We start from the raw sequence: 26,963 nt of genomic DNA, 5'->3' as shown, positions 1-26,963 counted from the left end.
CAATGACAGCTCAAAACCACAATGTGCTATTTACACTTAGATTTTTCTTAGGTAAAGATAAGACACACACACATACACAAAAAAAAAAAAATCTTTAGAAAACTGATTTGTATTTTCTGGCATGCTTACGAGTGACACCCATTTGCAGAAGGCATAGAGTCTATGCTAGTAGTTGTAATGCTGAGTCAGATGCAGAGGAGTTGCTGGGAAGGGTCAGCCCAGCCAAGGAAGTTTCCAGGACTGCACCATAGCCAGTAAGTTATATTTAGTTGGCAAGAACATTGTGCACACCGTGAATTCTAGGGTACAGTTACAGCTAGGAGCCACTGTCCTCCATCTCGTCACACACCTTTCGGGTAGCCGTGCAATGATGTTGTCATAACCTTTCTTCTACATCATGTCAATTGCTACCATGTTTCCGACTTTTGCTCATCACATCTGAAATTAGTGATAACACATACTGCCTTTTTTTTTTTTTCCTTGAACGTTTTGAGCAATTTTAGGGGACGGGAGCCGGCCTCGTGTGGGCCCTCCTTCTCCTTAGCTTCGTTCACACAGGGGATTCGCCACCCGCCCAGTGAAACAAGGAGCACCTTCCTTGCAGAGATGTCCCAGGCCGCCCCTCTACGCTTAAAACTCAGTCCCGGCGCCTCGGCCGGGAGGCGGCCGCAGCCGGAGCGGGCCGGGGCCGGGGGCCGCCGCTTGCCGCCCTGCCCCTGTGCCGCAGCACGGCCTGCGCCCGGGGCTCCCCAGAAACAAGGCGGGGCCTGGCCCCGGCCAGGCGGCGCCCTCCGACCTCCATTTCGCGGCGCGGGCAGGCCTCCGCGGGCCGGCGGAAGATGGCTCCCCGCTGCCTGTCCCCCGCCTGGCCGCTTCCCGCAGGCCGAGGCCGAGGGCGGGGGCGGTGGCGGCGGCGGGGCCGGGCGCGGTGCCGCCCCCCGCGGCGGCTGTGGGCGGGCGGGGCCGGAGGCGGAGCCGGGGCCGGGGCCGGAGCCGGAGCCGGAGCCGAAGCCTGCCCTGCCGCGCTCGGCCGCCGTGCGCCCGGGGCTGTGGAGGCTGAGGAGCGGACGCCCGCGGCGGTCTCGCCATGACGGCGGCGATGAGGGAGGGGTTTGACGGCTTCCTGCACGAGAAGAACTGCATGACGGCCGTGCTCGAGCGGGTCGAGAGCAAGACCGGCGTCAGCCGCACCTACATCGCCACCGGTGAGCTCCGGCCACCGCCCCCCGCCGCGCCGGCTCCCCGCGGGCGCTCGGGGCCGGGGGGCGCCTCCTCGCACGGCGGCGGCCGCCGGGGCGGCGGCGGCGGCGGCCGCGCCCTTCCCGCTGCTCCTCGGCCTCGCCCGGCGGCGGGCGGGGGCGGCCGGCGCTAACAGCCCTCTGCTCTCTCCCCCCGCAGCCATCGTCGGGGCGGTGGCCGTCTACCTGGTGGTGGGCTGCGGCGCGTCCCTGCTCTGCAACGTCATCGGCTTCGCCTACCCCGCCTACGTCTCGTGAGTGTCGCGACTTTTGTCCCTCTTACCGCGGTGGCCGCATGGCTTGCCCGCGGGGCGGGGGGCGTAGGGCTGCAAGGTCGCGGCCCTGCGCCGGGGCACCGTCTGTCGCGGTGGGTTCCAGGACCGCTCTCCAAAACGTTGTTTTTCCCGCCCAGCCCTGTCCCTTAGCACGCATAGGCGCCAGGTGCTGAGTAAAGAACGAGCCTTCTTCCGTCTGGCAAGTGCTACGCAATAAATTGCAGATGGGAGATGCTGGGTGATTTCCACACGTTGCAAACCAGTTCCTGCAGCGCGTTAGTTCCGGCTTTGGGTGCCCAGCTTTCTCGTCTTGAGTGAGAAGCTGGGTCGCCGCGTCTTAACCTGCTGCTAGTAACAGGAGGGAGAATTGCTGTTGTAACAGTATTTGCTAAAACACACACCAGTATTTGCTAAAACTCGCACCCGTATTTTCAGCTGAGGACGCTCCCAGGTATGCAGGAAGGCGCTGGTGCAGTGTCATCGTATCTTTGATACGAAGGACTAGGTAATGTGACGGGCCGGAGGCAAGAGCTGCATTAAGGAGTGCTATTTACTGCAAAACCACTGATGAGAAGGTGGAAAAGAAGACCCTGTACCTCCTCTTGTGTGTAAAAGGCTTAAAAATACTTCTTTTTTTTTTCAAAGGAAAGCCTCCTTAGGTGTTTTAAGAATATCTGGTATCTTTCGTGGGTATTATATTGTTACTAGACCAAAATGGATTTCCTGTTAGGTAAGACCACAGTGGAGCATGTTCCAGAAGACTTCAGAAATGCACTAAATAAAACCATCTGTGTAGCCTAACACTTTCATAAAATGGAAGTCCTTCCCAGCTGTGCTGCTGTATCATTCAAACACAGTGCTTGCCTTTTACGTAACTCTGTTTAAATACAGTCAGCAACTTTTAAAAATATGTTCTCTCTAATTAGCTCCTGGGCAATACAAAATAGGTTCCTTGTTTTTTCAGAGATGTGGGAGATTGACAGTTTTAGGCTCTCTTGAATCATCTTACAGTTGTGATGCTTACAACTAAGCAACACTTTTATAAATGCTGTTTCCGGTGAGCACTGGTTTAGGAGATTACAGGCCAAGAACTCTGGAGAAATTTAGATTTTATCTTCTGTAAGGCAACTTTTAGTGAAAAGATTAGTTAAAAGATACTTTTTCATTAAAATCTGAAAATGAAAATATCAGCCAACAAAGCTTCAAAACCTTGAAATAACTGTGTAGGAATTAGTTTATGTAATATTTTGTGTCTGACTTAGGTCACTTTTAAACTTACATAATTACTTTTAAACCTACATAATTACTTTCTAAATTCCTATTTAAATTTTTAAATTTGTTTTAAAACTGGGATTGTGTTTTAAATCTGCCATTATGCAACTATGGTGAATAAATTGATAATAAAAGAAAGCTCTTAGAATTGTGGAGGCAAAACAGGATAAAATCATATATGAGTAATGGGCTTTTATCTTTCCAGTTTCTTTTCTTCCAAATCTGGAAAATTAATTTTTAAAATCTTTTTCTAGGGTGTCTACCCATTTTCATGTTGGAAGGTGGTTTTAAATGTATCTTAATGTGAAAAGTTACTTCCTGGATGTTAGTACTGTGTGGTGTTGGTCGGGGGTTTTTTTTGGTTTGGTTTGTAATGGGTGCATATGCCATTGTCCTTTGCTACATATTTTAATTAAACAAAAAAACATGATGAATAACATGCACATGAATACAATGCCAGTTCTGTTTTTTCCAGTTCATGCTCAGTTAATGCTTTCCCTTTGGCTGTCTTCTCAATGCTGAAACGTTTTTAGGAGAAAATTATAATCTTGGGGGAAAATCTAATTTAAAACACATGTGATGTGCTGCATGCCAGTGTCATTCAGTGGCAGCCTGCAGGCAGGTTCCAGCTCATGAAGCAGCCTGCTGACAGCACAGGTGGGCTCGATCCCCTCCTTTTCCCTTCCTTCCCAAGTACAGAGCTGGTACGTAGCGTTTTCCCACATGCGTTGCTCTGCCTGCAAGCCTGCAGACCCAGCAGTGTGCGTGCAGAGGAGGCGTGGGAGGACATGAGCTAGTGCACATGTTTTTGTTGTCCTGTTCAGTTTCCCCTTTTTTGGGAGTGAGGTGTATGAACTCAGGATAGGCAGTATTGTCCTTGGTAGCCTGTACAGTGTTATGGGATCAGTCTGACACCGGGAGATCTGTGCCATCTCCTGAGATGGCTTTCAGTCTGGAGTCAAGCATGGGCTGCCTGACCATAAAAAAAGAGCAAGAATCCTCTTTGGTGATTACCCTTCTTCCACCACATGGGTTTCTTTTTCTCTTGGTGCTACCATGCCACTCTCTGTATCTACCGTAGGATCTCTATCCTAATGCAGGGCTAAGCTGCGAGAAGATAAAGATGAACTATTGGAGTGATTCCTAAGATAAAGATGAACTATTGGAGTGATTCCTGCTTTTATTTTTGCTGCTGTGGATCTTGTACCGCAGTCAGGGTGCTGCCAAGTGCTGTCCCCCATGCTCATAAAGCATAAAGACCCAAAGCATAAAGAACACTAGCCAGCGTGGTTTGTTTATTCCTCTCTTGTATTTGGTCTGTCCCCCTTGAAAAGCCAGCTAAAGAGCCTGCTATATGAACTGACAGTAGTGAGATTTGGTTCTTAACATTGGGCAGAAAACAGTTTTCAGCTGTTTTCATCACCTGCAAACAGCCTCAAATGGCTTTTGCTGTAAAAGATGTGGCTTCTGGAAGAGGACAGGAGCTGTAAACAGAATGTATTGTGCAGGGTGTTAGCTTGATGTTTACGCAGGTGTTTCAACAATGGATCCAAGCCTGAAATGTCTCAGAAAGGTACTGAAGGAGAAAAAGCAGATTAATTTTCCCCAGTTAGCTTACTTTCTTCTGTTGTGAAGTAGATCAGTGTATCATTTCCGCATTATCAGTGACTGAATTGTTTAAAGTGAGAACCAAGGAAGTACTGGGTCAGGCTTCTGTTTGGCAGAGAAGACACTCGTGAAGGAGTAGGACAGATGTCTGTGTTCTGCAAGGGAGATCACCTCCTTTGTTTAAAAGAGCAAACAGGCACTGAGTGACCTATTAGGCATGTTCCAAATCTGGTTTATTAGGATTTTAGTTCTGGGTTACCTTGGTCATGATAGTTGCTGTTCATCTCTGCACTTGCCTGAAAGAAAATCTATTGGGGGGAAAAAAACCCAGAGAAGGATGCTCAGCTCAGATTTCGGTCTGTTCACGCAAGAAACCAGGACAGTTCTGCAGACGTGCAGGTACCTGCCTGGCAGGCCTTGTATAATTCTGTAGTTTATTTTCTTTCGTTTACATCATTCTCTGTATTCATTGTCAGTGCGTGCCCCGCAGCAGGTGTGAATTTCAGTGAAGTGCTGGAGGCTGTAGCCGCTGGGTTAGACCCCAGGTGGGGTGTCCCTGGCCGTCAGCGTGCGGCGGTACAGCTGCAGCTGCGCTGCTGCCCGCTTTCGCATCGCTGCGGTGCTGGCCGCGGCCACGGCTCGGAGCCAGCATGAGGGGAGGGGGCAGCTCCCTGGTTAATGCCTGGTACAGTTTCAGGCCAGCACAGCTGTTTTCCCTTCTCCTTCCCCCTTGTTCATGTTCACCTTCAGCTTTGCTTTGTGTAGGTCTTTAGTGGTTTGATACATGGAGGAGTTTCATCTCTAGTGACACAAAATCTTCCCAAAAATCCAAGTCTTCTATGCCATGTCACCAGCAAGGGCCTACCCGACGCTTTTAACAGAGGCAAAATTAAGCAGTAGTTTTCCACATAAACATTATCTGGCTGCTTCCCAGTAAGTCAATCTGGATTAAGTTTGTCATAAAACCTTAGTCTTACTCCCTAAAATTCTGTTAAGTGCTATGTGGTGAAATAGACTTAATTAATTTTAAGTTGAAATCTAGTATTTGTTTGCAACCTTTTTTGTTTGCAGTAGACCAGCATTGAAAAGTTTACCACAGATAATAGAAGCAACTTTTTATACTTTTTAACTGCACAAGGCAATATTCAGACTAGTAGATGGAAGAAGTGAGTGTTGGCAGTATATAAATAACATTGCCAGTATTTTCACTGCTTCTCTGAACTTTCCAGAGCTAGCCTGTTTAAATGTAGCTCCACCCATAGCAAATGGTGGTTAACTGCCTCAAAAAAATTAGAGGGGGAGAGCACAAGCAGGAAGGGAGCCTTTGATGACTAAGAAATGCGTGCAAAGGATTGGAAATTTCAGAAGTGCTGTTGTATTTGGTTTAAAAATTGCAAAGATGAAAATAGCTTTGCGCAGTAAAATGTCTGAACTTATTACTGGTGTCTTCAAGGGAGAAAAGTAATATAGTACAATCAGGCGTCTCTCTGCTTTGGCTAATTTTATGCTGTTACTTCAATTTAGCTGTTTTTACTATGTAAATGCTGCTTGTGGCATTTTACAAACAGGAAACAATCTGTATTGATTGTAGAGAAGTATAAACATGCAATTCAAGTCTTAATTTGCATATTGTCATTGTGTCTTGAGCCTGTCTCCTAGTTCCTTTGCCTCTTCCATACCTCTAAAACAGGAACACTCCTTTTCTTTGGTCACATTTGTTTAGAAAATGTAAAATCGTTCCTGTGTTTCTTGAGAGCTAGGGCAGCAAATTTGATCTCTCTTAGCAAGTTCTGAGGAGCATGCTTACTTTTTTCCTTCATGGAAGATGCTGCATGATATGCTAATGTTCAAAAGTAATGCTCTGCTGCTGCCTTATAAAAATGGTTTGAGAAAGCTGGTGTATCTAACCAGATTCACAACACTCAGTGTAAATATAAGCAGAAAGTTTCCAAATCTGTCTGCAGTTGTGCTGTTTCCTCTCCCAGCTGATACTCTTTTCATGGGGCTTCAGATACTAAAAAGTGTATTTTGACTTTTTTTGTATATGTCAAATCAGTTCCTCCAAATACACTTGCTTTTTGTCTTCTAGGTTTTAGAGAGCCATGTTTAAAATAAAAGCCATCTTATCTGTTAGTTGGACAAATTATGTGCTTTCCTTTCTAGAGATAGCAAGTGGTTAGACACAAGAGAGTCTAATATTGTGATAACTGTAGAAAAATTTGAATTTATCTTCCATATCTTAAACATAGGTTAAAAAGAAAAAGGTCTTTGTTATACAGATGGCTCCACAATCTGATTTAAACTCATTGAAAGATTTCCAGTTTATAACTGATGTAGATATTTTTAGGGACTGTGGATATGTTTGAGGCATAAAGGAAGGCATTTTACCAGACCTTCTTGGTCAAGATGCACTGCAGTACTGCACCTTGCATGCACTCCTCCCTCCTACTGTGTTGACCTCTAGTGACTTGGTTGATGTAGGCCTACAGAGGTTAAAGGAATAGTTAGACTTGCATCAGTGGGGTTTGCTGGAATATATTTCTAAACTACCCTTCCTCCTAGTGAGTGACAATGCTTCTAACATTTAATATGCGTAGCATTGCAGATCCTAAATGCTGAAAAAGTGAGCTGGAGTGAAAAAGTGAGATGAAAATAAGCGGGGATTATTGTTAATTGCTTTTCTTGTTTTCCTGTTTGTTTTGTTGTGGTGATGTACTCTAGTTACATTTTAAAAGTCTTTCTTCACAGTTATGAGACTAACTGGCAACGTCTTGCTATCCCAAAAGGAAGGAAGCCCACTTTTCACTATGCATACAATAAGCAAGACACACAGTTTTTAGATGAGGATGATGAGGCTGTCTTTTGCTGTTAGGAAAAGACATGTAAACTTTCATGTGAGGGTCTGTGAACACTAGATAAAACTTAATTTTTTTTAAAAGAAAAATTACAAAATTTTGTTGCTACACAGCTTAGCAACTAGCGCTGTACTCACAGAGAAAATTCTTCATGTCTCTGCAAACCAGCCTCAACCCAGAAGTTAGTCCTCAGCCTAAAGCTTGAATCCCTTTCCCACTCCCTGATGAGTCAATTTTTTAATTACATTCAATAATTGAAAGTGTAGGATTTTTTTGCTAGTTTAAACATTCCACACGCAGTGATTAATTACCTTGAAACAGCAAGTTTACCAAGTGGGACAAGTCTGAAAATGTTGCACCATGATTTCATGTTTTACTGTACATTTGTATAAATTAAGGCCATAGTGTAATTTTGCCAGCATTGCAGTAAACAGAACTGAAAAACAGTAGTAGAGCTGTAACAAAACTATACTTGAAATATAGTCTCCACAGTGCAGTGTAGGTTGACAGGAAAATCTAACTTTTCTTCCTTCTGTGTTTTTGTAAGCATGTAGCAGGGGCCCAGTTCTTCTCCACTTGGCCACAACAGTACTGTTTGATCTCTGTGCCCGCACCCTAAACAGTAACAGCTGTGGAAAGGCAGCCAAAGCATGTGGAATGTTTTTTTCCCCTCTAACAAAGTTGGCTATCACAAGAAGTGTTGCATTGTGGATCCTTAGCAAGTGGCTTCCTCTGGTGCGATGTAGCATGTCTGCACTACGCAGGTGAAATATGCCTTTTCCTGAAGCTCCCTCGCTGCATGCCACTTGTCAATTTCTTGTCAATACCTTCAGGAAAGACAACCTGAAAGACTCCTGTAATATAAGCTGTTATTAGATGTTTCCAAAAGAGGGCTTTTAGACTCCAGCAGGCAGTGTAGCGGTACTGGTCTAATTGCAATATGGACAAGTACAGCCAACAGTGAAGCTGGTAAACCTTAGCCTGAGGCTGCATACGCAGGTGAGCCCTGCTGAAGGCTGCAGTGACTTTCCTTGCCTGTGTTAAGGGTAGAAGTGGAGGAAATCACCCTTCCAGAGAGACTCTGTGGGTGGCTTCTCCAGGAGCAGAGAGCCGAAGGCTCTTGGAGCTCCTGCTGCACAGCACCACTGGTATTGCCTGGTCCTGTGTGGCAGAACAAGCTGTAACCAAATGGTTTGGCAGGCTGGACTGAGGCACATGTTAATTCCAGCAAAAAAAGCCTGCGTGTGCGTGGGGGTGTTCTTGGGTTTAACCTGAGTCAGAACTGGGGAACTGACTCATTGTGTGGCTCGACAAATACTTGTTCCGGAAGAGAGCGGGCCAAGAATGAGCAGAGAGCAATGAAATGAGAGGATTGCTGCTTTTTTGCACGAATCTAGCTTTGTGCTGAGTTAATGTGTAGTCTGTAGGACTCACTTCACTGGTGGGCAAAATGACATGTGCTCCTTCTGTTGCCTCAGTCTCCATTTCCTTTGGAGAAATGAAGGTAGCACCCTTTGTACGACTGCTATATTGCTTGTTGTTGTCTTCTCATAACTGAAAGAGGGTAGATTTAGATTAGATATAAGGAAGAAATTCTTCACTATGATGGTGGTGAGGCACTCGAACAGGTTGCCCAAAGAAGCTGTGCATGCCCCATCCCTGGAAATGTTCAGGGCCAAGTTGGATGGGGCTTGGAGCAACCTGGTCTAGCAGAAGGTGTCTCTGCCCATGGCAGGGGGATTGGACTAGATGATCTTTAAAGTTCCTTCCAACCCAAACCATTCTGTGATTCTATGAATATCTGTCCCTGCATGGACAGTGAGCCCCCCTTGCTGTCCTTCACGAATTTGTCTGCTGCCATCTTCTGGATACACAAAATTTTGAGAGGGGAGAGGGGAGATGGTAGACTTGTACTGCAGCAGTTGTGTAAGTGCATTTGGCAGGAGGGTGCTTGCAGTATCTGCAAATGCATGACTCTGCTATTGGAGTCAGTAAGGAGGAAGAAAGATGGAAGACAGAAGACTTTAACTGATGGGTGAAAATGTAGAAGACAAAATTATTAAGCAAATACAAATACACAGGTACTTGTTTCACTGAAATGATGCCAGATGTTACGGAGGCAGCCTGCCAAGATGAGTCTGAAATGAGGATGACAGGGAGGCACCAAGCTGAGGAAGTCGGTGGTGCAGTGGAGTGTTGATCGCACAGGGGTGTCTAGATAGCTAGCTAGAAGTAAATTATTTTTGAATCACTGCAACCTGCTGTAAAGACTTGTGGCAGACCAGTAAGTGTAAGCTCTAGAAGTATAGGTAATTTCAGGTTTTTTTTTAAGTTAAACAGGAAAAAAAGAAAAGAGTTACGTTTGGGTAAGAAGGTCACAAATATGCCTGCCTAATCATTTAGTATAGCACTGATTAGAAAACTGAAGGAAGGATGCACAAAGTGGTCCCGTCTTCCTTAACTACAGCATGACCACTGGGCTTAACAAAAGCTGATCTTTTGTCTTAAACTTCTAATTTTATTTATACAAGAGTTGTCAGGTACACCTTGTAAATTGCAGGGATTTGAGTGATCACTTCATGTGAGACTACAGCAATAAAATTTGGCATTTCTTGCTTTATTTCTGGCTTCTGCATCTTATTAGCTGGACTCAGGAAGAAAAAAAAAAAAAACAACAACAAACCCAAACTCATAACTGGTGTACTTATAATATGCTTATTCTGTGAGTACTGTATGTGTGAATTAACTCTAATAATGATTTGTTATGCCAGAGCTAATTCAGGAGTGTCTAACAGTCTCTTCTTGGAAAAGAGCTGATTTTTTGTTGAAATGAGTCAGATGCTTTAAGTGAAAGAACTCTACTTGGCAGCTTACTAAAATTAGACAAGTATCTGTTACTATCAGGTAACAGGATAAAGTAACTGCACTTGATCTACAGTTCAGTTTGAAACCACGCTTGATCTAGAGTTCAGTTTGATTCTAGGATGCACACAGTCAAAATTGAGCGGGTACTCTGATACTGTAGCTACACAGCTGATAAGAGCCCTGGGCCGCCGGACAGTATGGCAGCCTCTGCTCTTCCCTGTTGGCATCATCAGCTAGCGGAGTTATCAAGGAACAGGTCTGTCTAAAAATGAAGTTTTTACTTGGCTCCCCATCTGTCTGCACAAGTTGCAATGCTGGCCCGTGGTAGGTCATTTTCACTGCTGGACAGGCATCTGTTTTTGAAAGAACTGAGCTGTGGTGTTTATCATCCAGTCTACTGGAACCTGTTCCTAGTGACTGCTCTTACCTCCAATATCCAGAACTACTGTAAATAGTTGTTTGAGGCTTTAAATAAAGTCCTCTACACTTAGTACGTAAGCACCATATAAAATCCTTTGTGACGTGTAATTACTACACATATCTAACGTGGAATTTAGTCATATCAGTATTACAAAAAAACTTAGAAAAACCTGACAGTATCTCTTTTCTTTTTAAATTTGAAACTTTAGGCTTTGGATGCTCCTTCCTTTGTTAGGAAATCTTAATGTTATGTGCTGATGAGACTGACTTATTTGCTTTTGCAACACACAAGTAACCATTACAAGAAGGCTGTCCTAAAGTTGGCTGTACTACCAGTGCTTCTTGATCTCTATCTTTTCACTTATTGATGGAGACTGCATTTTGAATATCAGACTGGTTGATTCATGACTTAACATGGAGAAGAATAAAATGTTCTTGGCTTGAGTTAACATGTATGATGTATCTCCTAAGGTTAATTGTGCAGACTGTTACACCAGGATAACACCTGATAACTTATAAGCCTAATTAGGTTTGGATTCTCCTGTTGGAAAGAGTATAGTGATAAATGGACAAAAAACCTATCCATTCAGATACTCAACCTACCGTATTTACTTGTTCTTGGATAAGGAGTATTTTCTGCGACTTAGTATTGAAATAGTGTGTATGTAGCAAAGGATGGAGATAACTTTTTTCCTTTTATTAAACGGGGACATGTTAGACTATGAATTTCCACCGGCAGTCTCAGCTGAGGGACATATTTCCCATTCAGAAGCAGAATATTTATAAAATACTTGCCTTTCCTCAGCTTAAAACTTTCATTCACTGATGGCCATGCTATATTCTGCTTTTTCCTTCCTTCCCTCCCACGAAATGGGATTGGGACTGGAGTCATTGCTAACAAATGCAGTTTGTGCCCTTCCTTCAGAGTTGGCATGGCTGTTACCTTAGTGTATGTGGTAGAGGTCTGCCACCTGAGCTTGTCCCATGGGGCCTACCGAGATCACACCACTGTAGGAGGAGGGGAAATGTGCTGTTTCCTACAGTGTGCAAGAAAACACCACATGCAGATTTAATGCTGCATATCAGTTGGTTAAATCAGGTGGGTTTTTGACTGGTGCTTGTGACTCATCATAGAAGTGTCTTGTTTATGTATTCCCTTCAAGACATCACCTTAAGGAGCTACAGCAGAAGATGGTGAATGTTCAAAGGGAGCACACCCATGGCACTGCATTTAGGAACTCTCAAAGGCCATCCATTTTTACAGGAGACAAGATAATAGAGCATGCTTCAAAACAGTGATATATGCCATCTGCTCTTTGCCACAAAATTGGAGATTCTAAGCTTTTTTATGAAAACTGATTTTCATGATTACTAAGATAACTTTAATAGTGCTAAAAAAAAAAAAGCTGCACTAAACCCATGGGTGGCTTCAGACGATGACTGGAAAACACCAAGCCTGTTAGTGGTTTCACTGCAAAGCGTTCTGTCACAAATACCAAGCTAGCATGCTTATTGTGGTAAAATAAGCCTTCTCCTGTATGCCTCTAATGGAGAAGTTGTCGGCAGAACCAGAGAAATTCATGTGATGAACCGCTACAGCAAGTTTTCCTTAACACTGAGGAACTTTGCAATTACTTTCTTTCTTTCTTTCCTCCATTTATCCACCATTCTAACTTCCCTACTAGTCACTTGTACTTTTTCTTTCCCTCCAGAAGTACAGTTTCACACCTTAAAAATAGTTCAGTAGCCCTCTCCCTTACCTCCTTTGTTGTTTGGGGGTCTGTTTAGTAGGGCCCCCTCACCTGGCAGTGTTAGAATACTGAGAGGTGGGGGCATAGAAAAATGTGGTTTATGGTGGGAGGGCAGGAGCAGCAGAAGCAGTCACTGCCTTTGAGCAGACTGCCTGGAGTACTGTTTCCTAACACTGTGTTGTTAGCAACAGCAGTAAGCAGACCTGCTGCTGTCCACCTGTGGAAGACCTGTTCTTCCAGTTGTGCTGATGCAGTACCTCAATAACAGCACCTTATTGTGCATGATGGGGTATGGCTACGGCTGTTGTTCTTCCCATTGCAGGACCCTGCTGTTCAGCCACAAACTCTAATGGAAAGAATACATAAATTAAGTATCAGATGCTCGTATTGCATTTCAAAGTAATTCAATCCAGTAGCTACACCAATTCTCTCTGCATGTGGTGGGTTTGCCAGTGTTTTTGCTAATGAAACGTAAGGCATGTCACATGATTGATTTTTTTTTTTTTTTCTTTTTCCCCCTGTTCTATTTTTTCCTTAATTTACAGAACTGGGATGTGACAGAGTCCAAAGGGTTTCTCAATTCAGAAACCAAGAAATGTGCTCACAGCCAGCCATCTATTTGGTTTCTATTTTGAAAACCTCCCTAATCTTCAATCTTTTTTATGGACTAAAGAAAACTTTGCACCTTTGATATGTCCCACAGGTGCTGCTTCAGCAACAACATAGCTGATATTAAAGGAGTAAGTTACAAAAGAATTAAAACTAAATTCATTAAACTGAGTCTACAGATTTTAATCCTATGGCATGAGTGGAGAGGACAAATGCTTTTTAGTACTCTTAAGATTCACATTATCAGGCTTACACTTGTTAGCATTTCCTTGTAAAACTTCTTACAGTGCTAACCTGGAACTTAGCAAGTCCAGAGTCTCTACTTTGCTACTTTTACTGAAGGAAGCACATGTGTGTCTGTCTTTCAAGTTCCTATTTTTAGAACTGTCTAAACTTGAACTGCATTCTCCTGGCAGCTGGAGAACAAAAACCCAGTTAGTCATTATGCAGGAAGCCCAAGACTTTACTAGAGGTTCCTCCACCCTATTCTTAATACCATAGTCTACATCAGAATTTGCAAGTCCTGTAGGAATGGATTTATAGAGCAACACAATTGATGATGCAGATACATAGTCTTCACCATGTGGGGCGGGGCGTACTGGATCTCTTCTGTTTCCGTAGGCCAAATGCTTGTTAGTAGTTAGAGCAAATCTTATGGTTATATCTTTTCGAAGAGGAATCTAGTGCCATGTACATTATGCGTAAAGGTATTTGAGATTCACTTCAAAATCCTGAAACAGATTTAAAATTTTTTTCTAGATGCTGCTTGCACCAGGAGGTGCTGATCTGTTATGATCCCAGTAAGAAAGGCATTCAGATTCTGTAAAGCTTCATTTAAAATGCTGTTTATTAGAGCTAACGCTATAAAGAAACAGAGAATAGTACAGACAATCTTATATCCCTGTAGGTGCTGAGAACCCCAAGTTGGGCAGCACTGAGTGGGCCTCAGATCCACACACAGCACACTGTGCAGACTTCATCTGTAGACAAGGTTACCCCATTTTGATAATTTAAGCTATTGTAGGATTTTTCCTTCAAGAAAATAACTCTATAATCGTTCCTACGGTCAAAGAGGGAAGATGTTTGCTGTTAGATAGAGGCAAGGCCACGCAGGTGATGTAATCACTGGTACCCACTGGGAAATGCATGTGGGATCTTCTGTTTCGGTGAGCTTGCTGAGTTTATCCTGTGACCAGGGAACTTGTGCAGCACAGGCCCAGGCTCACTCAGGTTCACTGTGATATGGATCATTAATGCATTGATATAAGGTAGTCTTCTGGTCAGGATTACTACAACTGGTACTGGAACTCGCACCCAGAACTGGAACTGGCCAAAGGTTATCCTCCCTCATCCCTGTCCCATGAACTGTATCATGAACAAGGTCAGGATGCTCATGTTTCTTGTTTGGGTTTTACAGAGCTAGAAATAGCTTAAGTATCTTTTCTTTTTGAAGTCTGACATGTAGGGAAGAGCTTCGCTGGTCAAAGATCTTGGGCACCTTGTCCGTATGATAGATACTACGTAGTTCTCTAGAACACATAGAGTAATTAAATTACGAGGATTCGCATGTAACAACAAATCTGAGTCATAAAAACTTCACCATTATAGATGAGACTGATGCTACTGATCTGCTCACTTGTTTTGTTTTCCTTACAGAATTAAGGCCATTGAAAGTACCAATAAAGATGATGACACACAGTGGCTGATTTACTGGGTGGTGTATGGCGTTTTCAGCATAGTGGAATTCTTCTCTGATATCTCCCTGTCCTGGTTCCCTTTCTACTACATGCTAAAGGTATGTTAGTTCATGTGACCCCTCTCCTAAAATGAGACCTTTGATACAACTGATTTAATGCCTTCAAGAATGGATAGATGACAACAGATTCCCTTGCAGTCATTCCTGGGTCACACCTTATTTTTAGATGCTGGTTACAAGTGATTTAGCACTATGAAAATGATCTTTTTACAGCTGATGGTTTTGTAAGGCAAGAGAAGAAGCCAAGACAGGTGTCAGGGAAGGGTCTGCAATGTTTTAGGAAAAATGAGACGGTGTAGCTGTACCATTGGAAGACAGTTCTTTGTCTTGGTGTTCAGGTAAATTTGGGCAGAATGACAGCACATGGTAAACCTTACAGAGTGGCTCTATTTTTGCTTTAAATTAATTACCAAAAGTGGAGAGTAAAATCGCAAAGCAAAAGGAAGTATTAACATGTGCTGTTGGGAGCAAAGAAGGAAATTGCGACATAAGAATAGTCTGAATCATACAGACTTCATTTTTAATTAAGCCTGCTTTCCTGAAAGAAAATGGCAGGTATCAGAGGAGCTTGTTGCTAATGTGCATGTTAGTGTGGTTTGACTATGAACAATGATTTGCTTACTGTGTTCCAAGCTTTGTTTGTCAACTAAGGTGTGAATGTTTTGTCAATCAACTTTAACATGTTAAATTATTTTAGAATATAGCCAGTTACCATGTATGCTGTTGAGTAGAAGACATTCTAGCTTGCTGGAGAGTCAGTTCTTTAGCTTAAAGAACTGTTAACCTATTTTCTGTTTCAGTGGGCTGTTCTGTTCCTTCTCTTTCGCTTTGTTAGCCTGGTTTAGCCCCACCAAAATTCTTGAAAGGATTTGCTTGCCAGCTATTGTGGTGGGGTCATGTAAAATTTAACGGTAAGGTCTGATGTTGCCAAATGCTTTATCAAGGAAATGCCATATTTTAAAGACAAAAACTGACTTAGACAGCTCGGTTACACTTCTACATTGTTCCTTTTGAATCTTTAACAGGCATCAACTGTGCAGTCATTTGGACATTTATTTCCCTAGCTCCCTAAGAAAAAGCACATATTTGAACTACTGCTTCAAACTAAAAATATTCTGGCCTATCTCACAAAGTCAATTCTTCTGTCCCACCCCCCCTTATTTTTTTTTTTTTTTTCCCTTAACCAAAAACGAAAATATGGTTTACATTTTAAGCTAATGGTTTTGCAAAGTTTTTAGGAACCTGCTAATTCTGAAGTTTAGTATGGGTAACACATAATGTGAAAGTTTTACTGTTTTATTAAGACCAAGTCAAATAGTGGTCAAAGTGCAATTTCATCTGATCTGAGTGGGATCCAAAAGGATTGCTTATGGCACTGGAAGAATCTCTTTTTAACCACTTACAGTTATTTCACATCACCACCTTCACCTTACAGTTTAGCAGGTTTATGACTCTACCCATTGTCTGCAGTGATGTATACTCTCAGTTCTGAATTCATACAGTGTATTTTCAGAGCTTCTTTTTTAACTTCTTGGTGGCAAAAGATGTGGCAATGATTTCTTCGTGCCAGCACAGCACTCCTTCTGAAGAGCATGCAATTGAAATTCAGGGTGACCTAGCAAATAAAGACTAACCGCAGATGGCTCTGGTAATACTGTATCAGAAGTGCCGCGTTTACATGCAGTGGTGGCATCAACGGAAAGGTACTTTTTTCAGTTCAGCAAAAGCAAACACAGGGAAACAGTTACGGTAAGTGCACAGCTTTCTATTGTAGCTGCTGAAGGCACATGGAAGTCAAGCGTTTACTATCAGTAGTGGGTAGTAGGAGAGGTTTCCTTTCATGACACAAAGACAGACAGAAAGTCTTGGCTGAGACTCAGAAAGCATTGCTGACTGGGTGGAAGGTTGGAAGTTACTCCATGTGGGGAAAAGGAGGAAGCAGGCAGCTTCCAGCTTTCAGTCCATCCACAAATAAAACCTCTTGTAGTGTAGTTTGTGGTGTCTCCGTGTCTCTTTTATGATGTTATGAAATAGAAGCCCAGATATGTCATTCATGCAAACTTCAAGCTCGCTTTCATTTTCCAAATATACTAAATGTGGATATTCGCATTTATTTGGTACAGTTTGTAGATTCCATTCCAGACTGAGTTTTATACCTTGATGCGGAGGGCTGAGACACAGATCATAGCTGTTCCATATTCCCCTAAGTCCAGAACCTAGGCTCTGTCAACTCCAAGTTTTCAGCACACTAGGACTTCTTACAGGTGGAAGAAAGGCATGTTCAAGAACTCCTTTGAATATGTTATGATACTTGCATATACTTCTGTTCTCCAGTTGAAAACTGTTTTGAGGTGTCTCGGGTTTTGTGGTTTTTTTTGTGATGCCTACTTCTTATTTATCTGCTTTTTTCCCTGAAGCAGAGGACATGCATGCAACTCATGATTTCCTGTGTATGTGATCTGATTTTCAACACTTCTGTTAATTATTTAAAGCTTTCTTTGGCATTCAGGTATTAAAATACTGTAGCCAGTGAAAATAGCAGAGGTTATAATCCTAGGAGTATTCTTGGTAGTGGGAAGGAGAGGAGACTCCTGACTCTTCTAACGGTTCTGTCTTGATGTATTAGAATACTATTTCTGAACAGAATTCCTAGCAGACACATCCCACTGGGTACATTGTGCAAACTCCTGCTACAAGGCACTCAGTCACATGAAGCAGGAGGAGTTGTCATTGTGAGTGTAGCAACGTGCCAAATGTGGTAGTCTGACTTTGCTTCAAGACAGAGATCCTATCCTCTCGCCCATGCACCCCATGCAATTAATTATTGATTTTGCCTGAAGAGCTACCTTACTTCAATTAAAATGAACACCTTGTTTTAATGACTGCAGTTGCCTATTAGGAGTGTGTTCGTATTTGTAGTCATGTGAGCGTGTCTTGGGTTTTGATAGTCGTCTGTCTGTAGAAGCTTGGAACTGGCCATGGGCATGCTTGCTGTTTTTCTCAGCTGCAGTCACTTCCTCTGCTGTAGTGGCAAACCCAGCTGGGTTCGGTTTTGTGCTGCCATGGCAGGAACAGTGGCTAGCACCAGATCAAGTGGGCAGAGACACCAGTGCTGGTCTAACCTAAGGAAGTCACTCTATTGCATGAATTCCATTCCCTCCTCTGGCTGGTCTGGAGGGTCACAAAGAATGTAACAGGGTTGGTTTTTTTTCCAATTAACAATTTTATTCACTCTGAGCTTTCTGGACCTTTTTACAAACCACTTTAGTTTTAATACTCTATGTTACTCAGTTTCACGAGAGTCAAGGGAAAAATAAGCTAAGTTAGCAGTCTGACATTCTCAAGCTTTGAAAAGACTGAGATTTGCAACTTTGGTATGCATCCTCTAGAAAATGTATATAAAATCTGTTTCAGTACATTTCAAAAGTAATAGGCATTTGAGAACAAATCTGTAACTGTAAAAGATTTTATTTTTTTCTTGACTAGACTGGGACAAAGCTGTAAAATGAAAATGACTAATTTTGTTCTTAGGCAAGAAAAGGGAAATTTCAAATTTTTTTTTAGTTTCAGAGAAGTTGGACTTACAGCTGAGGGATTTCCAAAATAAAGGAGAATGAAGTAACATCTTTGTATATTGGGACAAGTAAAATAGCTATCAGTAATTGGTCAGGTATTCTTTAAAAGGAAGTAGAACCAGTGCACTTCTGAGCTTTTTTTTTTTGAAGAAAGGTAACTACATAAGATAGTACCGTTTGTTCTTTCTGTTATATTAAGTTCCAAATAATAGAAGCTTTTGAAAATTGATATTCCATCACTTTTTGCCTTTTTCTCTGACCATGCTTAATGATACTCCATCAGTTGCTACTTACTGGTGCCAAATTTTATTGCATGTTGAATTATTTCTTTTAATTAATTGAAATGTTTCTGGTAGGCATTCTCACTGGTGGATGCTTTACTTTGAAAAACCCTTCTTTGTCTTCTGGGCAAATGCTCCTTTAAGTTATTCTGTTCTGACACCATGATTAAATAGTTTAAAGAAGAAAGCTTAAAGCTTAACTAAAAGGATGGTAGATTGGCTTGGCAAAATCTTCTGTAGAAGGCAGTTGTTATCCCCAGGAGTCAGTGATCCTTTTCAGAGAGACAGCTTGTCAAGATACCTTTCCAGCTCCAAAGAGATCGTAAGTGATATTCTCTAGGGCAAGGGGAATGAGAAGTGGCCTTAAAGAAAAAAGGAGTAGCAATCTCCTCCAAAACCAGTAGGTGTTTTGTTCAACTGATATGCGTCAGGGGGATCAGTTTTGCTGTGGTGGGCACTGCAGTGAAGACAAAGCCAAAATTTTACAGGTGTGAAGAGCAGAACCTACAGACCATTCAGTGTCAATATCTGTTATCTGAGGAAGAATAGAATCATAGAATGCTTTGGGTTGGAAGGGACCTTTAGAGGTCATCTAGCCCAACCCCCCTGCAGTGAGCAGGGACATCTGCAACTAGATCAGGTTGCTCAGAGCCCTGTCCAACCTGACCTGGAATGTTGCCAGGGATGGGGCCTCCACTACCTCTCTGGGCAACCTGTTCCACTGCTTGACCACCCTCATTGTAAAACATTTCTTCCTTATATCCAGTCTAAATCTATTCTTCTTTAGTTTAAAACCATTACTCCTTGTCCTGTCACAATAGGCCTTGCTAAAAAGATTGTTCCCATCTTTCCTATAGGGCCCCTTTTAAGTACTGAAAGGCTGCACTAAGGTCTTCCCGCAGCCTTCTCTTCTCCAGGCTGAACAACCCCAACTGTCTCAGCCTGTCCTCGTAGGAGAGGTGCTCCTGCCCTTGGATCATTTTTGTGGCTCTCCTCTGGACTCAGTGCAACAGGTCACCGCTCAGCTTGGTGTCATCTGCAAACTTGCTGAGGGTGCACTCAATCCCACTGTCTATGTCACTGATGAAGATTTTAAACAGGACTGGTCCCAGTACAGACCCCTGAGGGACTCCACTTGTCACCGGTCTCCATGTGGGCATCGAGCCATTGACCACGACCCTCTGGATGTGACCATCCAGCCAATTCCTTATCCACCAAACAGTCCACCCATCAAACCCATATCTCCCCAATTTAGAGAGAAGGGTGTTATGGGGGACTGTGTTGAAGGCTTTACAGAAGTCCAGATAGAGGACATGAGTTGCTTTTCCCTTGTCCACTGATGCAGTCACTCCTTCATAGAAAGCCACTAGGTTGGTCAGGCAGGACTTGCCCTTGGTGAAGCCGTGCTGGCTGTCTCGAATCACCTCCCTGTCTTCCATGTGCTTGAGCATAGCTTCTAGGAGGATCTGTTCCATGATCTTCCCAGGCACAGAGGTGAGGCTGACAGAATGGTAGTTCCCAGGGTCCTCCTTTCTTCCCTTTTTAAAAATGGGCACAACGTTTCCCTTCTTCCAGTCCCCAGGGACTTCACCTGACTGCCATGACTTTTCAAATATTATGGAGAGTGGCTTGGCAACTATATCAGCCAATTCCCTCAGGACTCTGGGATGCATCTCATCAGGTCCCATAGACTTGTGAACGTTCAGGTTTCTCAGGTGGTCTCGCACCTGATCTTCCCTTACAGTGGGAGGGGCTTTACCCCTCTGGTCCCAATCTTGCAGTCCATTGACTCAGGAGGGGTGAGGAGAGAGGTTGCCAGTGAAAACTGAGGCAAAAAAGTTGTTGAGTACCTCAGCCTTCTCCTCGTCTGTTGAGACTAGGTTGGTATTCTTGTTCATCAGGGGGGGTACACTTTCTTTAACTTTCTTTTTTTTTTGTTGACATACCTGTAGAAACCCTTCTTGTTATTCTTTACATCCCTTGCCAAACTCATCTCCATCCTCGCCTTGGCCTTCCTAACCCCCTCCCTACACAACTGGGCCGTTTCCCTGTACTCCTCCCAGGACACCTGTCCCTGCTCCCACTGCCTGTGCAGTTCCCTCTTGCTCTTTAGTTTGACCAGCAGGTCTTGACTCAGCCATGCTGGTCTCTTCCCTTCCTTGCCTGATTTCTTACACCTGGGGACTGAGAGCTCTTGCACTCTATGAACGGTGTCCTTAAAGATCTGCCAGCGCTGTTCCATTCCCCTGTCCCTGAGGGCCGTCTCCCAGGAGGTCCTTCTGACTAACTCCTTGAAGAGCTGGAAGTTTGCTTTCCTAAAATTTAGGGTCCTGACTGCACTCCTCGCTTTTCCCATGTCCCTCAGGAGTGTGAACTCCACCAATGCGTGATCACTGCAGCGCAGGCTGCCTCCAATCTTGACATCACCAATGAGCTCAATAGAGGGAAGATATTCCAAAATATTTTGAAGTCTTGCTTGAAGATGACTATGTGGTTTTCATAACTGAAAAGAGATTTTATTCTCTTTTTTTTTCCCTTTTGTTAAATTCAAATCAGAACCCTTCTTTCAAAATAACCTCTCTTGACTTAAATCACCTTGTAATGGTCAAATTGTTATTTAGGAGTTTCTTATGTAATACCAAAACAAATATTTGGATGTTGTTCTGTCTTTGCAGTTTTATAGTGGAAAATCAAAAGTATGAGGGGAAGGAAAGGAGACAGAAATGTCTGGCTAGGCACAGTGGATTTCTGAAAGGATACTGTGATCAAACTAGTTTCTAGGAAATGCTTTTGCACTATGCAGTGTACTGGAAACCTCATAAATAAATAAGAAACTTTGCCTGTATTTTTTAAATTACTTTCAGAAGCTCTAGCACATGCATTGAAACGTCTCTTCGGCTGCTGCAGATAGCGCTGTGAAAACTGGAAAATGTCTGAAATCTAAGCTATTTATATAAGCACTACTGTATTTAAATGCAGACTTTTAAGTTGCTTATGATTTTGTTGTAGTTTAAATGATTAGTTTGATTTTTGGTGCCTAACTTAGCTAATTGTGTGGGGTGGGGTTTGTTTTTTTTTTTTTTCTTCAGGAGGAAGAGTTGAGTTTTTGTTGTTTGACACAGAATAATATTGTACTGTTTGTGTCTGGAAAGAACCGTACCATTGCTGAGAAAATGTGCTTAATTTTGCTGTAGTTTTATCTTGTAAAAACTTTTTATATACACTTTCAGAGCTCAAACAAATTTAGTTATGGCACTTCCTGTCCCTTAAATGTTTTGATCGTGTTCTGCGTAGCTATCTTTGTATCATGCATGATGGTGGAACTGAAGTCAAATAAAGGTGCCTCAGTAGTAAAGACAGGTATTTATAATACATGTAGTAGCTGTCTTTCCAGCCCCCTTTGTAAGATGCAGAAGTATTACCCCACACACCGTGGTGTTCGGGACTTTTTTTCCCCAGAGAGCAGATTGTGCTATAAAAGCTATACCTAAACTGTGCAATCCAAAAGCATTACCCTTGTCTGTGCACTATGTATAGCTTAGATGTATCTTTCCTCATCACTTTGGGTCTGGGGTGCACACAACCCCATTCTTTCCCCTGCTGCATTTTCAAAGCAGGGAGGCAGAGAGGACAAGGATATGTTTTGGCTGGACTTAAGTGATTTAGGGACCTAGACCGTCAGTCAGGCTTGTGCCACATAGTTTAGAGGTAGCCAGAGAGACTAATGTTTTGTTTTTAATCAGGTTTTATACTTCTTCCTTTTTAAAAAAAAAAAAGTACATGCAATCTTGATACACCTGTTACCAGATTAGCTTTACTGCTACAGCCCTTCTCCTTTATCCTATCAGTATCCATGAAATTATTCCAATATAAAGATTCACTGTATGTAACTATACTGATGTGCATGCTCATTGGACTGTGACCATATAAAATGAAGGGGGTGATGTACTGTTTTAAATACGCTCAAGTCTGTGGCAGCGTTAGGAAGGCACGCTACACCTTGTCTCCTACTCGTTTCTTCTACTTATGCAGATATTCTTGTTCCTTGTAGTGCGGCTTCCTGTTGTGGTGTATGGCTCCAAGTCCTTCTAATGGGGCAAAGTTTCTCTATAATCGAATTATCCGGCCTTTCTTCCTGAAGCATGAAGCACAGCTCGACAGTGTTTTTAAAGACCTGAAAGACAAGGCTGCAGAGACCGCGGATACCATCACTAAAGAAGGTGAGGAAAAGACCATTCACTAATCACATTGAGTAGGAGGAATTTCCCTGGGCAACTCTAATATTGCAGTTAATAGTAATCATTTTGGGGGAAAAAAATTGTAAGAAGACTATGTGAATTATAATGGAGAAGGTAGATTTGGGTGAAGGTGTCAGGAAAAGAAGATTGCAGTGGATCTTACTTTCTAGGAGTACAGTTATGTTAGAATGAGTGCAAGCTGTATGAGTGGAAGAAATGGCTAATTAGCTTGTGTGTCTTCCCACCATATGTATCACTATAAACACTCTCTGTGCAGCAGGTCCAAACATCCTCACAAGATACCTTCCGTAAATACAATTGTTGTTTCAGTGTATTCTTGTATCTCCTGAAATACCGTCTCAAATGCCTGGTAGTATAGAAAAGCTGCCAGTTGCGTAGTGAAGCAAATCCTTTAACTCCGATACACAGCAACATGTGAAATGAAGTTTGCCCGTCTATAAGTTTTTGTACTTTTCCTTCCTCTGGGGATCAAGGATTCTGAGCCCACTTTTAAAGAAATTACTCAGGCTTTTATTTCATTTGAATAAACTTTATCACAGCCTGTAGATTGCTTAATTTTTGCTTTTATTTCCTTGCATTCTATAGTGGACCCTTGTACTCTAAAACATCTGATGGTAGTTCTATGAATAAGAGAAGAAATGTATTAAGTAGCTAAAATAAAAGTTTATTTAAATCTCATTTGAAAGGAAATTTATTTGTAAGATATTTCAAAGCACCTTAGGTCTCCTTTCCTCCTAGCAATGCATGCAGTCTCATTTCCTCTTACCAACTTAAGCTGTTTTCCTGTCGATATTTAAATGATCTGCTTTTCTCAACTACACTTCAAAATTTTGCTGCTTGACCCTTCCTGAATCATTATTGTTAGGCAGGTCTCTTAAATAATGTTTTTCTATGTTGCATATGGGATTTTTCTGTCCTCATTCCATCACTTACTCTTTTTGCTGTTTTTACATATAAAGTTTTCCACAAACATGTATTTTTTAAGCAATCATGCACACATGTATGCATATACCCACACACATATATTAGCATTGTTCCAGCCCTATTTCATCAGCTTGGTAGTGGATTTCTTGCTGTAAACCTGTATGTCCTAAACACTGTGAGGAGCTCTGTTTTATTGATATAATAGTTGTAAGTCAGTCTGTGCTGTTCGTTATGCTGCTCCTTGTTTATGGTTTATTTTTTAAAATCTTTGTATGATCAGTTTTATCACTATGTGTGTGTGTATGTGTATACAAAAGCTATAATTTTCTTTTGTGACCTAAAAAGTATTTTTTTTTTTAATGCAGCTCAAGAACACTGAATAAGCCACTTAGTCCGTAGGCCTCTCAGATTAAAATTTCTTCTATTTTCCTGCAGCCAAGAAAGCAACAGTGAACTTACTGGGTGAAGAAAAGAAGAGCACTTAAACTGGTAACTGGATGAAGTTTCCCTACCACCTCCTTTATGAAGCTTGATGTTACTGGGAACTGTGGTATAATTTTAACAATATTGCCTTGGAAACATTTTGATAGGAATGTGTTGTAAGTTTGCTTACTATGCTGTGTCTGTATAGAAAGTAAGCATTTTTATTTAAAAGCAATGCAGTGGGCAGCATCTGAAGCTTAATGAAAATATTTTATTCATCTTCATGCAGAAGAAGTTTTTCAGTAATCTCTTTGCAGTTAACAGAAATAAAAAGTATATATCCCACAGGCTCTGCACTTTAGTTCTCTCTTTGCATATGTAATTACTCTTAACGCTTTGACTGTGGTGCATCTGGTAATGTGAAGCTATTGTATAAGGAAGACACTAGTCTGAACAGATCTTCTTGAATATGCAGGGAATTATGGTGAGAGATGGCATAACAGATGTATTCCCCACCAATAAAGTTGTAAATGATGAAATTACATGTTCTAGGCACCTGGTCATAGAGATTATTCACTGTCGCATGTTTCATTGTAACACAGTACTTGGTACAGTGTCTGTATTCTTAAATGAATAAATATAGGAAAGAGTAACTTCATTCAAGTGATCAAGCTTATATTAGCAGAAGTAATTTCCCAGAAATGAATGCATTAAATTGCACAAGATTACCACAAGATGACTAAAGTACAACTCCTTGCCTCTTCTTGCTAAATAAAATTGTCATCTAAAATTGTTGATAGGGTGCCTTTTAAGATCACACTCAAAAGCACAAACCACCTTTCACTAAGGAATGACACCATTACAAACACTTTCTCCTGTTGAAATGTTATCTGACTGTGGTGTCAGTCCCCAGAAGGACATCAGTGGGATGGACAACAACCTCCCATGAGCTTTTTCTGCTCATAAAAATCTGCAATCTGTTCTGACTGTACTAAGAACAACTTTGCATGAGCACTGAAACTTCCTGAATAGAGATGCTGTTGTCGTTATTTGATACATTCCTGACCAATCAGTAAGAACGCAACCAAAGTCGTTAAGAGATTAAAGGCTTTTGGCTTTTTTGCAATCAATGGAAAATAATATTTTTCTTTTTTAGATCTAAATCTGCATTTGCTTTTTCACACTGCAGTATTTTCAACAAATTCAGCATGAATTACTGAAATCTCCCTGTTCTCATCTCCATGCTGACATTTCTTTAAATCCTATAGTAATGCTATGACAGTTCTTAACTCACAGAACACGCAGAAGGTAAGCTTAAGCTTTTGATAATGATGAAAAGTGATTTCTGGTCCACATTCTTAAATTCAAAATATTTAATCTTAAAATAGACTTTTGAAGACTTTTGGCTTTCTGCAACAAGTTGGTATATAAACATGCACTGCAAATTTTCAGATGCGAGAACTGCAAAAGAATGAAGCACACAGTGCAACGCAGCAGGTCAGTTTTAAATTTGAGAGATAGTATTATAAGAAGAGATGTCTTATTAAGAAAAAGCATTTTAGGCTGTAAGCTGGAAAACACAGCCCTTATAGCTGTCAACTTGGATAGGGAAGTACGAGACCCACTGTGCATCATTTTCTGTAGGACAGCATGCAGTTTGTCATTTGGAGGAAAAAATGTAAAGTATCACAGCTAATCGTTCCATGACAACTTTTTGTTGTGAGTGGATGTGCTGAAGAGGATAAAGTTTACAGCAAAGTTGTAGGGGTAAGCGAGGAAAAAGTTTGAAGTTTGAAGACTCACCGTTTAAATGGTTTAATTTCTTGTCTTATCTTCCTCTGTCTTATACCCACTGAACTTTTCAGTAAGCCATACTAAATCTTAGTGCTGTGTTTTAAACAATATCAACTGTGTATATAGCAGTCGTGTGGCCAGTCTAAATTAGTTTCACCTCTTGAAATAATAAGTAATACATAAAGATACTTCAATAGTCTATTTGATTTAGGTACAAAGTACTACATAACTTCTCTAAAAGCTGCTGATAAATCTTAGACTTTCCAAGCCTAAGGAGGTCTGTAGTAGAGACAGAACTTACCTTTCATTTCTCATACTACTCAACAGTTCTTCTACTGTTATTAATGGGGATAAAACATTTCTAGGGAAGTGGTAAAACATTCCCTTACGTCTCTCTTAGAACTTGACAGTTAGGCTTTAAATCAACTTCTTGCCTTTACAACTTGGTATTTCTTGACCAGCAGCTAAATTCAGTGCTCCTTTGTCAGATTTCTACTTGAGCTAGAACTATGATCTGTTGTGAACAGAACTTGATCTTGGTGTTTGCCTTGGTGCAAGTAGAAATGACTGAATTTCTGCAGCCAGTTACCTTTTCCTGCAAATAACTCCACTGGGCTGGTTCCACAGATCAGTGCTCTTCTGAAAGTCGTCTTCACAACATTTATGTGCAAATGTTGGTACACACATCTACTCCATGTCTGTGCTGAAGTTGTAATGTGCTAAATAAAAATGGATACAAATAAAGAGATTCTTACAGGACTGGTATGATGCCTCAGTATTTCTTAAGAACCCTATACCTCAACCCTGAAAACCTGATTACTTTAAGAAGGCAGAAGGTTTTTATAGGATACTTTTTTTTACCCAAACTTAATTACTGTGGAACTAGTAGAAACCTCTCTAAAAGCCTGAAGGAAGTACTTTTGTGACTGGATCTCAGGGTGCAACCGAGCTCTTTCAGAGCATCGGGCCTTAACACAAGAGTTTGGAGTGAGGGTCTGTTCTCAACAGTGAGCACCACAGGCGCCTGCCTGTGCAGTGCAGCTCTCCAGACTTTGTAG

General features: G+C 42.0%; 1 protein-coding gene across 1 annotated transcript; it reads left to right on the top strand.

Moving 5' to 3' along the window:
* Nucleotides 1-1,087: 1,087 nt before the first annotated feature.
* Nucleotides 1,088-26,632, top strand: REEP5 (receptor accessory protein 5). Its single transcript, XM_075726246.1, has 5 exons — nucleotides 1,088-1,205; nucleotides 1,399-1,492; nucleotides 14,550-14,688; nucleotides 22,557-22,725; nucleotides 24,124-26,632. The coding sequence occupies exons 1-5, from the start codon at nucleotides 1,088-1,090 to the stop codon at nucleotides 24,171-24,173; spliced, it is 570 nt and encodes a 189-aa protein (XP_075582361.1). The 3' UTR covers nucleotides 24,174-26,632.
* The last annotated feature ends 331 nt before the right edge of the window (nucleotides 26,633-26,963 follow it).

The sequence above is a fragment of the Pelecanus crispus genome, chromosome Z (assembly GCF_030463565.1).
Source record: "Pelecanus crispus isolate bPelCri1 chromosome Z, bPelCri1.pri, whole genome shotgun sequence".
Taxonomy (NCBI): Eukaryota; Metazoa; Chordata; class Aves; order Pelecaniformes; family Pelecanidae; genus Pelecanus; species Pelecanus crispus.
Note: the sequence above shows the minus strand (reverse complement) of the source record. Positions and strands in the feature narration are given on the sequence as shown.

Bases quoted from the DNA above. Each gene is read 5' to 3' on its own strand.
- REEP5 (XM_075726246.1), top strand. From the start codon at position 1,088: ATGACGGCGGCGATGAGGGAGGGGTTTGACGGCTTCCTGCACGAGAAG. The intron at 1,206-1,398 runs GTGAGCTCCGGC...CTCCCCCCGCAG, and splicing joins CCGCACCTACATCGCCACCG to CCATCGTCGGGGCGGTGGCC. The intron at 1,493-14,549 runs GTGAGTGTCGCG...TTTTCCTTACAG, and splicing joins GCCTACCCCGCCTACGTCTC to AATTAAGGCCATTGAAAGTA.